At 44.5% G+C, this 15623-nt stretch overlaps 2 protein-coding genes across 2 annotated transcripts in view; both read right to left on the reverse strand.

Moving 5' to 3' along the window:
• Positions 1-4192: 4192 nt before the first annotated feature.
• On the reverse strand, positions 4193-8101 carry LOC137666934 (transcription factor 15-like; the record flags this gene model as incomplete). Its single annotated transcript, XM_068407214.1, has 2 exons — positions 4193-7570; positions 7727-8101. Coding segments are annotated over 2 exons (423 nt in total), but the record flags the coding sequence as incomplete, so codon positions are not given.
• A 76-nt stretch (positions 8102-8177) lies between these two features.
• The window catches only part of LOC137666935 (von Willebrand factor D and EGF domain-containing protein-like), a 272112-nt gene continuing 264666 nt past the window's right edge, over positions 8178-15623 (reverse strand). The window contains exon 29 of the mRNA XM_068407215.1: positions 8178-8675. Within this exon, the coding sequence (XP_068263316.1) occupies positions 8178-8675 (498 nt within the window). The remainder of the gene's footprint in view (positions 8676-15623) is intronic.

The raw sequence follows: 15623 nt of genomic DNA on the forward strand, positions 1-15623 counted from the left end.
CCTGCCTCTGACTGTTTCTATTTTCAGAAATCCCTTTATAGGCATGTTCAGTTCCTCCTTTCTCCAGGAATCTTTTTCACCCTCCTATTGATATACATTTAAACCATGACAGGGCCTTGCTGTGTCAAGTTCTGAACCTCTCCAAGAAGGAGGCTTCCACAGCCACCCTGGACAACCTCTTCCAGTGCTTAACTGTACTCGTGGCAAGGAACATTTTTCCTTAAATAAAAAAAAAAAAACACGTTATTGCACTTGTGATTATTGCTGCCTGTCCTTTCACTGTGTGCCTCTTAGAAAAGCCTGGCTTCGCCTTCCTCTTTAGCTGCTGCAAGACTGCTGTTAGATTTCCACCTAGCTTGCTTTCTCGTCTTCATTTTCACCACCTCTCTTTCCATAGCCTGTCCTAGCTGCCATATGTCCCAGCCCTCTTACTATCCTAGCAGCTCTTTGCAGTGATTATTGTTGCTAAAGTCACCTCTTACCTTTGATTCTAATCTAAAGGATTAATTTGATTGAGAATATAAAGTGAGATGATCCTCCCAGCCCTTATTTTTTACTGTTTGGTAAAGATGTTATCCTCCTCTCATCCTGCAATTTTTCTCCTGATATAGGGTTGGTATTTTAGATAAAAATGAGCTCTGAGAGTTTCTGTTTTCTCTGCTTATTTGTTTGGAGACTTCATTACATTTTGCTGCTTTTCATACCAAAGATGTTGTTTCCCTAGGAAAACTTAGCTTCGGGACAGCCTTTCAGAACAGAGCATAGAGCACAGCTGTCTGATCTTATCTGGGCCTGACAGATGCCTACCCTTTCTGCCAAGCACAATTCTCTTCTTGAAAGAATTACCTTTTCCTGTAATCTTTGCATTTAAAAATGATCTGCATACATATGCTTGGAAAGTAGGGTTTATTTCAATAATGTGAAGGAGAGACAATCAGATGTTAGAGAGAGATGCCATAACAAGTAGAATTACTTTTATCACTTACTTATTTCATCACCCATTTCCATGTAATTGTCTTATTTATATTGGCTTCTCCTTTGGAAGAACCCATAGCAATTTCCAAATGTTTAATTAAATCCTCACAACACTACTGTGATGTGAACGTAGTAAATGAATGAGAGAAGATAAGGCCTTTCTAAAACAACTGGTATCTTAAGTGTTTTGTTACATGAACCTTTTATCTAGCACCAGAACAGGGGACACTTTCTTTGGTGCATCATAGTTCACTTGTATCAGGATGTCAAATCCTTGCAAGAGCTAGATTTCTTTTGTTGTTTTTTTTGTGTTTTGGTTTGGTTTTGGTTTTGGTTTTGGTTGGTTGGTTGGTTGGTTGGTTTTTTAACATAAATGATTTACCTCATCTGACTTCAGAGAGGATCCACAAAAAGTTCCAGTGACCCAATGACACAACCGAGGGGTCAGGAAAGAGAAGCTGGAGGAAGGACTGCCTTATATTTGCCTTCTGCTGGGGAAAACGCATGCACACATCCATCCTGATTTTCAATTAGGCATAATTTAGGTACCTAATTATAGCACAACAATTCATGAAGACCTTTCCTAGCTGCCTAAATTATTATAAATATCTAAATATTCCTTAAAACAACTACAAAAACCCCTTTGGTTGCCCAGCTCATGCCCAGTTGCACCATAGTTCTTGCAGATCTGAGATACCTATCTCTCACCAGAGGCTGCTTGGGAGTCTCAAAATAGACACCAAACATGCCTTGTATTCACTCCTGGCAGGAGAATGAGGGAGGGTTACAATGACTGGAGCATTTGTAAGGGTAAATGTTGACCTGGACTTGAACCAGGATTTCTCTTGGCACTACAGAGAATATCCTCGGTGGGCTACGGGTACCTCTTCTTTATCGATGCCCTCTCTTTCTCCTTCCTTTCCTGAGGAAGCCTGTATTCATTACTGCACAACTTCAAAAGTGGGATGAATCTTCAAGGTTTCTGAAATTCTGTATTATGTTGTAACAGCTAAAGGATTTCATTTGAAATAAGACACTGGGCTGCAGGGCTATGTATGTATATCCAAGTTTTGAAAAAGTTTTTGAAGAAATATGTTCAGAGCAGCCAGTTCAGTTCTTCTCACTATTAAGTAATGTTATTTTTTTCCTTAGCTTTCACAAAACTCCACGGTATTTTTTATCCCAGTGATAATTTTCTCTTCCTCCGTCACAATCCCCATGTTGATTCTTTAGACACACTTTTCTTCAGCCTTCAAAGGATTCCTGGTATAATATATCCCCCAGATCTTTTGCCTTGGCAGCATGCTGTCTGTTTTAGCTAATTTTATATAAACTCTTTCTCTTAGCCTTGTATTATCCACTAGCTCTTACTATCAATCAGGACATTACTATTCTCTTTTGAAAAGTGGTATTCAGACAGCTGTTTTAGATTTTATATTTTTTGTGAGATTCTCTCAACATAGTGCCTAGTATCTCATAGTGCAACAGGCCAAACCACAGCTTTTTTTTTTGTGGAAGGAAGTTGAAGGTCTGTTTTGAAAGAACCTAGTAACCAATGACATCAAAGGTTTTTGTGTCTCTGATTTTCAGTGGACTCTAATTTATAGTTAACTTCTTATGGCTTCTGTGAAATGGCTCATACAGTCTCATATGGAGTATAGACAAGGGGGGAGAATGTGACAATGTAAGATTAAGTACAATGATTAAAGATTTATTATTTACTATTTGCCTTTCAGAGAAGGCCACGGAGAATGATTTTGATGACTAGAAGGTTTTTTCAAAGGGTAAATTTGGCAGAGTTTTAATGCAGTCACTTGACTGAGAAGCTTTTCCTCTTGCAGTGATGTCCTATTTGCTGCCATAGGTACCAAGAATCCTTCTGGTCATAAACATGTAACATCCAAAGAAAATTGCTCATGGGGAAACATGGCACTGCCTGCTCATACTATGGGCTCTTTTGCTTATGTACTGACTTGTTTAGCCTGGTGCTGGAAACTGCTGAACTTCCATTGGTAAATTAACCTCTTCCTTTCTTCACACTCTACCCTTCCTCCACCCTTTCCCTCCCTCCCTCCAGCTCCCCCTGTATTTGGCACTTACTATGTCGTGCAGACCCTGAGCAGAGGAACCCCCTTGTTAGTTTTTCCAAGCTTTCTACCCGCTTTCCTTTTCTACTGTCAATGTACACCAAGCAGTCTAGGAGAGACGCATAGCTTGTAGATCAAGCCCTACAATTTCATGAAAGCATCTAGGACGCATCTTTCGTGCCATATTAGAAATCTGAAGCTCAATGTGTTGAGCTTTGGTAGTGGGAGTAGATACAGGGGGATAAGTGACTTGTGTGTTGGCTGGATAGCTCAAGCTTCAGTAGCAGTGCAGACACTTGGCATGACTTTCCCAGTGCTAAAGAGAGGGAGACCTCACAGGATCAGAATGCTGCCTCCAAAACATAACTGGTCCATGGTTAAGGGTTTAAAAGCTACTGGTCTTATGCAACCATTCTGGCAGCCCTGTAGAATGTTCATACATACATAGAATCATAGAACAGTTTGGGTTGGAAGGGACCTTTAAAGGTCATCTAGTCCAACCCCCCTGCAATGAGCAGGGACATCTTCAACCGGATCAGGTTGCTCATAGACCCATGCAACATGACCTTGAATATTTCCAGGGATGGGGCATCTACCACCTCTCTGGGCAACCTGTTCCAGTGTTTCACCACCCTCATTGTAAAAAATGTCTTCCTTATACCTAGCCTAAATCTCCCCTCTTTTAGTTTAAAACCGTTACCCCTTGTCCTATCGCAACAGGCCATGCTAAAAAGTCTGTCCCCATCTTTCCTATAAGCCACCTTCAAGTATTGAAAGGCCGCACTAAGGTCTTCCCAAAGCCTTCTTTTCTCCAGGCTGAACAACCCCAACTCTCCCAGCCTTAACTCATAGGAGAGGTGTTCCGTGGCCCTCCTCTGGACCTGCTCCAACAGGTCCATGTCTTTCCTGTGCTGAGGACTCTAGAGCTGGACACAGAGCTGCAGGTGGGGTCTCACCAGAGCAGAGTAGAGGGGCAGAATCACCTCCCTTGACCTGCTGCCCATGCTTCTACATACATGTATACATATATATATGCGGCTGAAATCTTGTATAGATAGATTTGAAAACCGTAAAGAAAAAGATTAAATATTTGTATCTTAACTGAGATGGCTATAGAAGAGAACAACCACTTTAGTGTTCATAATTTATTGTTTAAATCAGTAACAAAAATACTGTTCATTGGAGCAAATATAAGCACATTTTGCAAACAAATACAGATTTTTGTAAATAAGCAAATTTTCCAAGAAGGTATTAGAAAGAAAATTTCCATTTTGTAGAACAGAACTGAAAATAGTAGCTAACATATGAAAGTACTTTGACTTACACTATGATTAATTCATAAATAACCCAGTACTATGTTCAAATACCTCTTTAAACTTAACCAGTAAAATCAAACAACATGATTTATTTGTTTTGCTTGATGCTGTTTTTATACTGTGATGTACCAGGCTAAGTACAATGATTTATACACAGTACTATTCTTGGAATATTTTAACAATCATTTAATAGGATCTAAGATCAAATGGTGTATATCTCACCATTTCTGCTTTATTCATGCATCATGTAAAATGAATAGCCAAGTGTTTGCAGGAACACAAAGCTGGGATTGGCATTAGGCATGCCTCTGTTCACACATACAGAACAGAACGCACTTACAAATATGTGGAAAGACCGATTTCTTCAGCAGAACAAGGGGGTGCTCGGCACCTCTGGAAAAACTTTGATCATTCCAATGCCTAACCAGCAAGTAAGGTACTTGCCTTTAGACAGCCAGTTTCAAAATTTTGGCTTATGAATATATATTTGTGCATGCCACGAACAATGCCTCTCCACCAAGTGATTAAAAAAATAGAACTGATAGGACACACAAACTCATACAGTAAAAATTCAGTAAAATACCCAATGATGAGTGAGCTCTTTATACATGAAATGTGAGCACTTAATTAATCTGTGTCTCTAGAAATTAACTTTTTTTTCCCATAGATTTATAGAAAACCCATTACACAATAACAGCTCAGTCCTGTATCTATTTTTTTTTTGCTTCTGGGGGTAGAGAAGTTTTACATTATAAATAAACTTCATCAAAGGTAAGGATCTGTCCCCCTTTGTCCTCATTTGAATATATAGTGTTACATATGTACAAATGCAGGCTTGGGGTCTGATCCTCAGAGAAATCACCGTTATAATTGTTTTGGATAGACATTATCTGTCTATACCATGAATATTTGGGCCACAGTGCTCTGGGGCCTAATTTCTGCCACAGTCAATCAGTGTTACTGGAATTCCAATCTTATTTAGTAATTGAAACCCTGAGCATTATACTGAAATCTTCAAGCCCAGCTGAATTCAACAGTTTATCCTGAGTGAAAAGAGAATTTAATGCTACGCTGAGCCACATTAAACAGGAGATGCGGCCAAGTCATAACAGCCTGCTCCTGCTTTTGTCATTGAAAAGTATTTTGTATAAACGTTATACAAAACCAGGGAGATGAAATCCCATTTGAAGTGAGAAGACAAAATTCCTGTAGAATTGTGCAAATTATTCATGACAGTTTCAAGTATTAGCTTGCAGCTGATACTATGGTGCAAAAGTGGACCTCACTTTTTTATACCCCTTTCCTTTAACAACTAAGTCTGGAGATTATTAAATCCAAATATGCTTCATTGCCAAGAACTACTAAAAGATTATCAGGTTAAAAGATAAATTTTTTCAAATTCATGTAAAAAAAAGCTAGGAAGACCTGTTTGTAGAAATCTATACCCCCCCCCCCCACATGCGGACACAATACAAAAATTAAAAAGCACTCTATAAACGTGAAAGAGTTCCAGCTTCACGAATCAATGCCAAAGCAAAACAAAGATCATACTCTGGCCGCAATTTAAAGTTGCACATTAAAAAAAAATAATGATAGAAACCTTTTAAAACCAAAAAACTCTTCTCAATCCAGGAAAATACAGCATGTAGCTTTTAATAAGTGAATAGACTCACATGATGAGGAATCACTGGGACTTTGCTTTGGTATTTTTCTTGATTAGGATTTTAAAGGTGAAGTTTATGGCAAGTTCTGTAGCTACAACAGATTTTTCCTCATCGTGATAAAGGAAAGGTGGTCAGTGAGTGTTGGGAGGGGAGAAGGAAACTGCAAATGTGAAGTTGTATGAGCAATATACCAAGATCTTGTTCTCACTAAGTTCTTCACCATAAATGCCAGAATTTGCTTTGCACTTATTTAGGGGAAGAGGAGAAAATTGTATACAGACAGTAAAGTGAGCAATGCTGTGCTGCTTCTACAGTCCTCACACTGGGCTACAGCAGCAAGGCTGCCCAGGAGAACTGAGCAGATGGCATCAGGGGAGGGAAAAAGGGACAAGTATTCTTTGTGGCACTTCTCAGAGTGGCACAGTTATCACGCTTTGAAAGAATACCGAGTGCCTCCCAAAGTAACAAGTTAAGATTAATTAAGGCCTAATTAAATATATTATAAATAACTACAAAAAACATTGCAAAATTAAACTAGCTATATATTTTTTTAAAATCCATCATTACTGGGGTTTAATATTTTAGGCTGCTGCTTCATTAGTGTCCAAAACTGAAAACATAACATGCATATTTGCTTTTTAGACTTACACCTAAAAAGAAGTCTACAAGTTAATCAACTGAGGGGCGATAAATGACATCAGTGATGTACAGGCACAATTTGGGAATGACCTGGGTAATGGGTAAATGTAGAGAGCCCTTGGGAAACCCTCCCTACCCCATGCTTGCCAGACACTTAGGAATATCCTGTGCTATTTAAAGGACTGGCATGACTCGCACCGTTAATAAGAAAAGAGCATCGCTTACACTGCACTTCTCCACTTTCCTCCCGTCCTGCCTACGTCCCGTGTCGACGTGCTGCTGTGCCTATGCGCACAGCGAGCTGTGCTGCTTTCACTGGAAGTTTCCCGACTTTCTGTGATCACCTTGAAATAATCTTCTAGCGTCGTTCAAACCTCTCGAGCATGTCAGCTGTCGGTATCAGCCCCCCACCCCAAGAATGAGCGTGCAGCTGGAGGAGTGGGCGGCAGCGCTGCGTGCAGCCCGAGCTGGGCTGAAGGCGTGCGGCACGACGTGTTCGTGACAGCTTCCCCTGACAGGAGACACTGTGTGTTTAGAAGTTCGAGTTTCACCATGTGACACAGGTTTAGGAGACATCAGGGTCAGGGCTTGGCCGCTTAGGTTTAACATTTCTCGCACTAAAATAGCTGCCACACCAGGTGCAACTGTCTCAACAGCGTTCGATTTCATCTGCAAAACACCCTGAATAGACCCGTCACAATGTGAAACAAAGCGCGTCGACTTAGAAAGTAACTCTTTTAGGACTGCGTTATTTAAATGTAAACATACAGCATGAGTGCGGCGACGTTACCCAGAGCGGTTGTACAGTCAGTGCAAGACTGGCCGGAGCTTCTCAGCCGATTCAGTGTCCGCTTAAGGCTGGACCAGGCAGCGGCTTCTCTCCTCGGTGCTGTATGAGGGACAAAAACCACAGGTTAGGCCGCACCGAGGACATCGCCGAGCCCTCGGCTGGGACAATCCCAAACCCGCGGTGGAGACCGATAGCCACCCTCCGCCAGACACGGCCCCGGTGCCCGCAGAGCGCTGCTCGGGGGCCGGCCCTTACCCGCTGCCGCTGCTCGCTGAGGCAGAAGGTGCAGATGGGCCGCGGCGCGGCGGCGCCGGGCTGCGGGCAGGGCTGCGGGCAGGGCTGCGGGCAGGGCTGGGCGGCCGCCGCGCCCTCGGCCTGCCGCCGCGGCAGCCCCAGCACGTTGGCCAGGTGCGAGATGTAGCTGGAGGCCAGGCGCAGCGTCTCCACCTTGGAGAGCCGGCGGTCGGCCGGCCGCGTGGGGATGAGCCGGCGGAGGGCGCCGAAGGCCGCGTTGACGCTGTGCGTGCGGTCCCGCTCGCGGGCGTTGGCCGCCGCCCGCCGCCCGCCGCCTCCCCGCGCCCGCCGCCGCCGCCGCCGCCCGCCGCCCGCCGCCCGCGGCTGCCCCGCGCCCCCCCCCCGCCGCCGCCGCCGCCGCCCCCCCGCCGGCCTTCATGGCGCCTGCGGCCGCCCCGCTGCCCCATGACTTTTATGCGCGGCAGGTGCCGCATCGCCCCTGCTCGCGGCGGGCGCCGCGGCCCCGTGTCCCGCCGCAGCCCCGCGGGCCGTGCTTGGCGCGGCTGCCGCTTTTAGCCGGGGGCCGCCGCCGCACCTGTCGCCGGGGCCCGGGGCTCGGCGCGGCACCGGCTCCCGCGGAACCCCCCCCGCCGCTCTCCTCCGCCTCCCCGCTGCCGGGGGGTCCCAGGGGCGGAGGGGAGCCCGCGGGGGACGGCCGCCGAGGCGGTTTGTGCGGGCCCCGGGAGCCTCGTCCTGCCCAGCGCCCTCCCGGCCGCACCGGAGCGGGAGCCGCGGGGGCCGGGGGGCTCCCACGGGGACGGGCTCGCTCGCGTGTCAGTCGGTGTGAGCGGCCCTTGTCTCCGTTCACAGGTGTACAGACTCGGACAGTTATAACCAGGTCTGCGCTCCCGTGCGCTGTTCGGCTGCGTGCGTGTATGGATCTGCGCGTGTATATATCAGCTGGGGTGGGCTAATAGGGCAAGCGCAGGGGTGGGTTTCATCACCTGGCCCAGCAAGCACTAGACACACATACAAATGCAATTCCTTACTCTGTTCAGAATGCGTGCCTGCCTCAATCATTTACTTATTAAAAGGTCATCACAAGCACTAGTTGATGACACCTCTTTTCTCCATAAAAATTTGACAGCCTGCCTGCGCTCAGGAACTCATAAAAGGTCACGGTACAAGTTTTCTCAAATGAATCATCTCTACCTGATTAAGCATCCTTGACTGACTGTTTTTTCACAGTCCCAGAAGCTTGTGGTGGTGGTGGTGTCTAAATATTAATCCTTCTTCCCAAATCAGGGCTGGATTAGTGGAGTCGTGTCTCTTTAATCATGGGTGCACACACTTAGGATAGGCAGCTGCCTTGACATATTTGGCTGGGAGTCATGTCCTCTCAAAGTACAGCTAGTACCAACGGGCAGGGCCACATCTATGCGCTACGTTCGTCTGCTGGAATGGCAAAGGGCCGGTCCGTGTTTGTTGCATCTTCCCTTTGGGCAGAGGTTGTAGGCAAAAATGGACAAGCAGCTCTGCTTGTCAGCCGATTGCAACTGTGCCATACCTTGGTGTATTAATGAGGAAAACTTATTTAATGTGAGTTTTATTTATATGACTTGGGAGAGAGAGAGGAAAAGGGTTTTGATTTCACGTTGGACAGTGTTTTTGACATTTTTGTGATTTCCACAGCGAAATGTTGATGCAATAAACTTAGCTCCAGGTTGAGGTACTTTGATAGCAAAAGATGAAGAAATACGAGGCTGGACAGGCAGGTGTGTGCCCTGCCATTGATCCAAAGTAGTTCCTTTGGGGTGCAGTACAGGATGTGGCCCTTCATCATCAGATGCTGGGGAAAGTCGTGTTCGGAATCATGCAAGTGGTGCTTTTCCCAAGAGTATGTGAATATAACTGCATTCTACTTCCGCAGTGTTAAAAGCTCTATCTTCTGTCTGCTTAATCTTTGAAAAAGTAAATGATCTAGAATGTCCTGAAGTTGAATTTCAATATTTAGGATTGCTGCTTTTAGTTTCCTGAGAAATGAAGTTCCCAGTGAAGCTTCCACTGTCTTCCATGCGGATTTCTCCAATTTAGTAACACACAATATTTCTAGAGTGAAATTCTTGCTCAGTTGAAGTCAATGACAAAACTCCCTTTGACTTGAACGGAGGCAGGATTTCACCCTTGATATGTTCTGGTAGCTGAGCAGTGTAGGTAATTGATTGTTTGTCAGATTCAGTCATTTGCTTACCAGCGTTTTCCTGTCCTTAGCATTTCAGTTTCTTTGGTTTGGATTTGTTTTGTTTTGTTTTTTTAATTACTGAAAGTAAAACAAAATGAAACCAAAACCACCCAACAAACAATCCCCAGTAGTTTCAGAATCCCGAGACAAAACTGCTACTGGTATTAACAAAATCAGAATTTATGGCTTATTGATATACTAGAAGAATGAGAAAAGGAATAAGCTATACTGAGGAAGAAAATGATGCTGTGTTTGCAGAGAAAACCAAAACAATTTTCACTGCCATTACAGCAATGGCTAATTCAGGGGTTAAGGACAAAGGGGTGCCCAAATGATTCTTACTCTGTTTCTGAGGCAGTTTGAAAACGTAGAGCAAGAAATGTTTTTTCAGATAAGGAGACTTGTAAAAGGGCCAAAATGCTGGTGACTTTAATTACTAGGTTATTGATTGGGATAACATTTATGCGAGTGCTAAGGGGAGCATATTCCTCAAGGAAGGTGCAGTAATGCAGGATTGCTGTTATTTTACAATTTGCTGAATTGCTAATAACAAGCAAGAATGGGGCTGCATGAAGGTAAAGCAGGCGAGTGGGCAGTATTTTATGTGTAGTGATAAGATTTTGCCTGAAATTTGCTTTCACGCTACACAGAGAAAGATATCTGATGTCCATTGCAAGGAAACATTCAACAATATTCAAAAGACTGGACCTATGAAATATCTGATTGATACAGCTGCAGTCTAATGGTTGGTATTTCTTTAATTTGCCTTTATTTTTTGAATAGCTGTTAATAGGAAGTACATAAAGGAGAGAAGAATTCAGAAGAAGAGAATTTGGGAAAGGTATACCTATGAAAAGAGCAAGTTAATTAGAAAATGATAAAAGAAACAAATCTAAATTAGTGGCTTAGAATGTCTGTGGTCACAGCCAAGAAGTCTTCCAAATGTATTTCCATTAGAGAGAAAGTATAACCCAAAATTGTTTCCCCTTGTTAAAAAAAAAGACATTTAGGGACAAAAATGCCTTTTAGAAACAGTACTTGAACATTTATGGCATTATTCTGCACCTGCAGGTCGCACTGACTTCAGTTAGCTTCTCTTTTTTATTCAAGAGCAGAATACACCATAATCCCATAAAAAATCCTACAAAAATCTTTTTCTTTGCATAACTTCGTATTTTTCTGCCTCACACCATGGCACTCTTCTTGCAGCATGCCGTGTTTTTGCAGGACTGCACTCCTTATTGTTTGTGTTCTCTATCAAAGTCGTTAAACATACCTGTATGTATTTATTTCCTTATACAATATTGCTCACGTATCAGAGGGTATGTATGTGTTGTAGGCAAAAGTAGCACAGACCTGTAGTAGAGATTGCCCAGTTGCTGACTGTGCATTAAGACCTACCGGTTTGTGTTTTGACTTTGGCAAATATTGCCATGGCAAGCGTTCAACACACAGGTCAGCCACCCATGTGAGGAGACACTTCAAGTGGCTACGGGTCTCCCTTCCTCATAGGGGAGGAATATGGACCGACCCTGAATTTTGGTGGTGTTGTGAGGGCATGTGTGAGCTGTTCTCCCTGGTGAAGAGGCACCAGGCACGCAAGCTGTGCAAGCTCATCTGGAGCAGTCCAGGACACTCTTCTTGGCACGTATATATGTTAATAACCAGGATACTTCTTATGCAGTGCTTACCTGATACAGCAGGTCCGTGATATATTTCAATCGCATTTAACAGATTCAAGGGAGAGTCCAGAGGGATCTAACAAAGAGAAACAAATAAAGGACATTGATGGCTGGAAATGTCCACAGAGTTGAGGATAATACATCTGATCAAATGTTATTCATTATGTGTCTGTCTGTGACTTTGTCTGGCTGTTACAACTACTTCTGTCCTTCACAACAAACCTGCATGATGGAGTTGTCATTTTCATTGCAGTTCTTAATAAATGTGACTGTCATAAAATACACGTTGATTGAAGAATCTTTTAAATGACATTTTACCCTACGGAGGTTCTGAAAGAATGATTTTAAGGACAGAAGATTGAGGAGCGGTCAATATGTAGAGTGGTACAAGAGAATTTTTTGGAGAAGGAGAACTTGTGCAGAGCACGTTAAATGAGGAAAGGTTAAACACGAGGTGGATCTAAGGCTTCATGTATTTAAGTCATGTCAGGTGGGATGGTGAACCTTGGAAGGCTGGATTTTAATAAATATCCTCTTCACATTTTGAACCATCAGTCTGCTACTGCAATGCAATTTCCCAGGTAGGGGAGGAGCAGGACCAGCTCTGCCCTGGACTACTGGTAGATGATTAATGTGGGATCTAGCTAGTCCCTTCTTGATATTCTACCCAGCCAGATTTAGCATGACACTTATCTCTTCACTTGCAATCTCTTCACTTACAATCTCTGTTCTTCATCTGAATTGATCTGTGCCATGATTCTCCAGTGTGTTAATGAGTTTTCTTTGTGTTGGAGTGCTAGAGGCCTTGTTAAACTCCAGAGACATCCTGCCTAGTGCATTTTATTTATACGCCCACGCTGTTACTCTTGACAAAAAGGAGCTGAGTTGTTTATTTTTAAGTTTTGTCAAAAAATTTGTCTTACAGGAATTTTGTCTGCTCTGGCTGCCTATGGAGGCAAATGCAAATATATTATTCACCTGTTATTTCAAAACCATTTAAACTTGCCAAATCTAAGTGCTGTTTTACATGATTCTGCTGATACTCTCAAAATTGTTATTAACTGCTTCAGAAGTAAGTTTTGATCGTGGTTGCATTCAGCAGAATGATGACAAGGCATATTCATTTCTCTGTCACAGAATCACAGAATCAGTCAGGTTGGAAGAGACCTCTGGGATCATCGAGTCCAACCATTGCCCTGACACCACCATGGCAACTAGACCGTGGCAGTAAGTGCCACGTTCAGTGTTTTCTTAAACACCTCCAGAGAGTGTGACTCCACCACCTCCCTGGGCAGCCCCTTCCAATGTCTAATGACCCTTTCTGAGGAGAAATTCTTCCTAATGTCCAACCTGAACCTCCCCTGGCGAAGCTTGAGGCTGTGTCCTCTTGTCCTATCACTAGTTGCCCGGGAGAAGAGGCTGACTCCCACTTCACTACAAACTCCCTTCAGGTAGTTGTAGACTGCACTAAGGTCACCTCTGAGCCTCCTCTTCTCCAGGCTAAACAACCCCAGCTCCCTCAGCCGTTCCTCATAGGTCAGACCCTCCAGACCCTTCACCAGCTTGGTCGCCCTCCTCTGGACTCGCTCCAACTGAGGTCTTTGAGGAAAAGCCGGGGAGCACAAAGGCATTTCTCCTCCTTCCCCTGGGGGAAAGGTCCCGCTCCAGAGCAGGGTGGTGCACCCCACGTGGAGGAGGACACTCGTGGGGGCTTGTCACAGCATCCTTGGTTGGGAATGGGGGGCTAGGGGTGAGCAAGAGGGGACTCAGTGGGATCCAGCCTCTGCAAGCGGTTGCTGCGGTGGAGGGAGCGGGGGGCTCTGCTTCTTTGCCCACCATCCTGTTGTAAAGGGGCAGCTGGGAAGGTGGCGAGCAGGTGACACCGCTCGCCCGGCTCCCAGGCGCCACTCTGGGACACAGCAGAGGGCGCCCTGCTGCACGCGTGCGAGCGGCGACGGGGCGGGGGGGGGGGGGGGGGCGGGGCTGGCCCCTTCCCAAAGCCCCGAGCAAACCCCATCGCCTCCCGAAACAGGGACCGTGGCCGCGCCTCAGCCCCTGCTCCGCGGAGGGCGAGGTGGTTTGCAGCCTGCAGCTCTGCATCCTTCAGTCCCTGCAGCCCTGCGTCCCTGCCCCTCCGAGGGGGAGGTGGTTTGCAGCCTGCAGCCCTGCATCCCCGCAGCCCTGCATCCTTGTTTCCCTGCATCTTTGCATCTTTGCATCCTTGCATCCGTGGAGGGGGAGGTGGTTTGCAGCCTGCATTTCTGCATCCCTGCATCCTTGCACCCCTGCATCCTTGTTTCCCTGCATCCCTGCATCCTTGCAATCCCTGCTCTGCAGAGGGCAAGGTGATTTGCAGCCTGCATCCCTGCGTCCCTGCCCCATGGAGGGAAGGAGCCACGGGAGACAAAAAGCAATCGGAAAAGTCAAACCTAAACGATATAAGGACAGTAAACCTGCCCTCGGAAACAAAATGTTTTGGAAGCACTATTTGTGCAGTCTTTTTCGTTCATTAAAGTTGAATGCAGCCAGAGCTCTCCCTGCCTGCTCCCTTATTTCATTGCTTATTAAATCTGTCCTCACCGAGATGGATTGGTGGGTGGGAAGATGTTGCCTATAACATTCAGCTGTGGTGCATGGTTTGGGTGCTGAGACCCTTTGCCAATCCCATTGGAAATCCACATGTTGGTGAGAATCCTTGATGAAAGCTGTGGTTGCTCATGTCTCTTTACGTAGCTGGCTGGCTGGCTAGGAGGGGCTCTTCCACTGTCCTGGACTTTGCCATGTGAATCCGTGCCTCAAACACACACTACTGAAGTGTGGTCTGTTTGGTTTTATAGAGAAAAGGGACTTGAAGCACCATCCAGCAAAGTGTCATGGACTCTTCAAGCTTTTCTTATGACCAAATACCAACACCTTGTGCTCTTTCTGTCCTCCTCCAGATGCTGTCAGTGTGATGGTCAGTCTGTGAAATATCTTACTACCCCACATCCCATGGTTTTTTGCCTTTTCAGGGACTAATAGTTTGCTAGGTCTGTTTTGCAAAGTCTTATGATCCAGGCTTAGCAGCTTGGATCACTCATGAAGAATCTACTTTTTTTAGCTTTGCTGGAGTTTTCTAGGTCACTGAGAAGAATAAGAGTAGAACATATATTAGTAAACAGGCGTAGAATTGTCATACAGACCAGTGTTTGTTTTATTTCTTTTTAATAAAGGTGGAATGCTACTGTAGAAATGCAACTGAATTTTAGCTATAAAAAATACTTGGCTGCTGTAATAATGAACATGAACACGAGAGTAGAATCATCCACTTGTGTGGAAGAACTATTGCAAACACTTTAAAATTCCTATTGCCATTTGATTTGTTCCATCTTCCCCTCCTCATGATTGCTAGATCTTGCAAAGAAAGCTTTTTTTTTATACTTGTGGTTTTACAATATCCTTTTATGAAGAGTGCTACACTGCAGAAGATTTTGTAGGTACTTTAAAGGATGTATTTTCAAGAGTTTCTTTCAAGTGCTTAGAGCTGACAAATACAAAGATATCCAAAAACCCATGAAAGAAATATAATTGACTGTTTAATTACTGGAGCTTCTGCAATATAACAACTGAAGTTGTTTGTATGGTTCCTTTCCTTCTTCTTAGCTTCTTGAGTGTCCTCCTATGAAGATACTAAAAATCTGACATTCTTTAGATACTTCGCTTTATTCTCCTTAGCGCTTCAATTGAATGCTTATGCTTCTGTTAACGAAGACATCTGTGATCATGATTCCATAGTTCAAATTAGAGGACACATTCAATTTCAGTCACTCGGGTTCAAGTCAGAACTGACTTCATTGTCAGCAATCGAGTTACTCTGTCTCTGCACCAGTGTAACTGATGTCATAACCAGAATGATAATCAATTGCTGAACTGTAGGCAAAATTTTAAGGTTACTTCATAATTTCTCAGTGTTACAAAAGTGGAATGCAAGAGTTGGTCCTCTCTGGTTAGCAAT

This window comes from Nyctibius grandis, chromosome 9 (assembly GCF_013368605.1).
Source record: "Nyctibius grandis isolate bNycGra1 chromosome 9, bNycGra1.pri, whole genome shotgun sequence".
Lineage (NCBI taxonomy): Eukaryota > Metazoa > Chordata > Aves > Nyctibiiformes > Nyctibiidae > Nyctibius > Nyctibius grandis.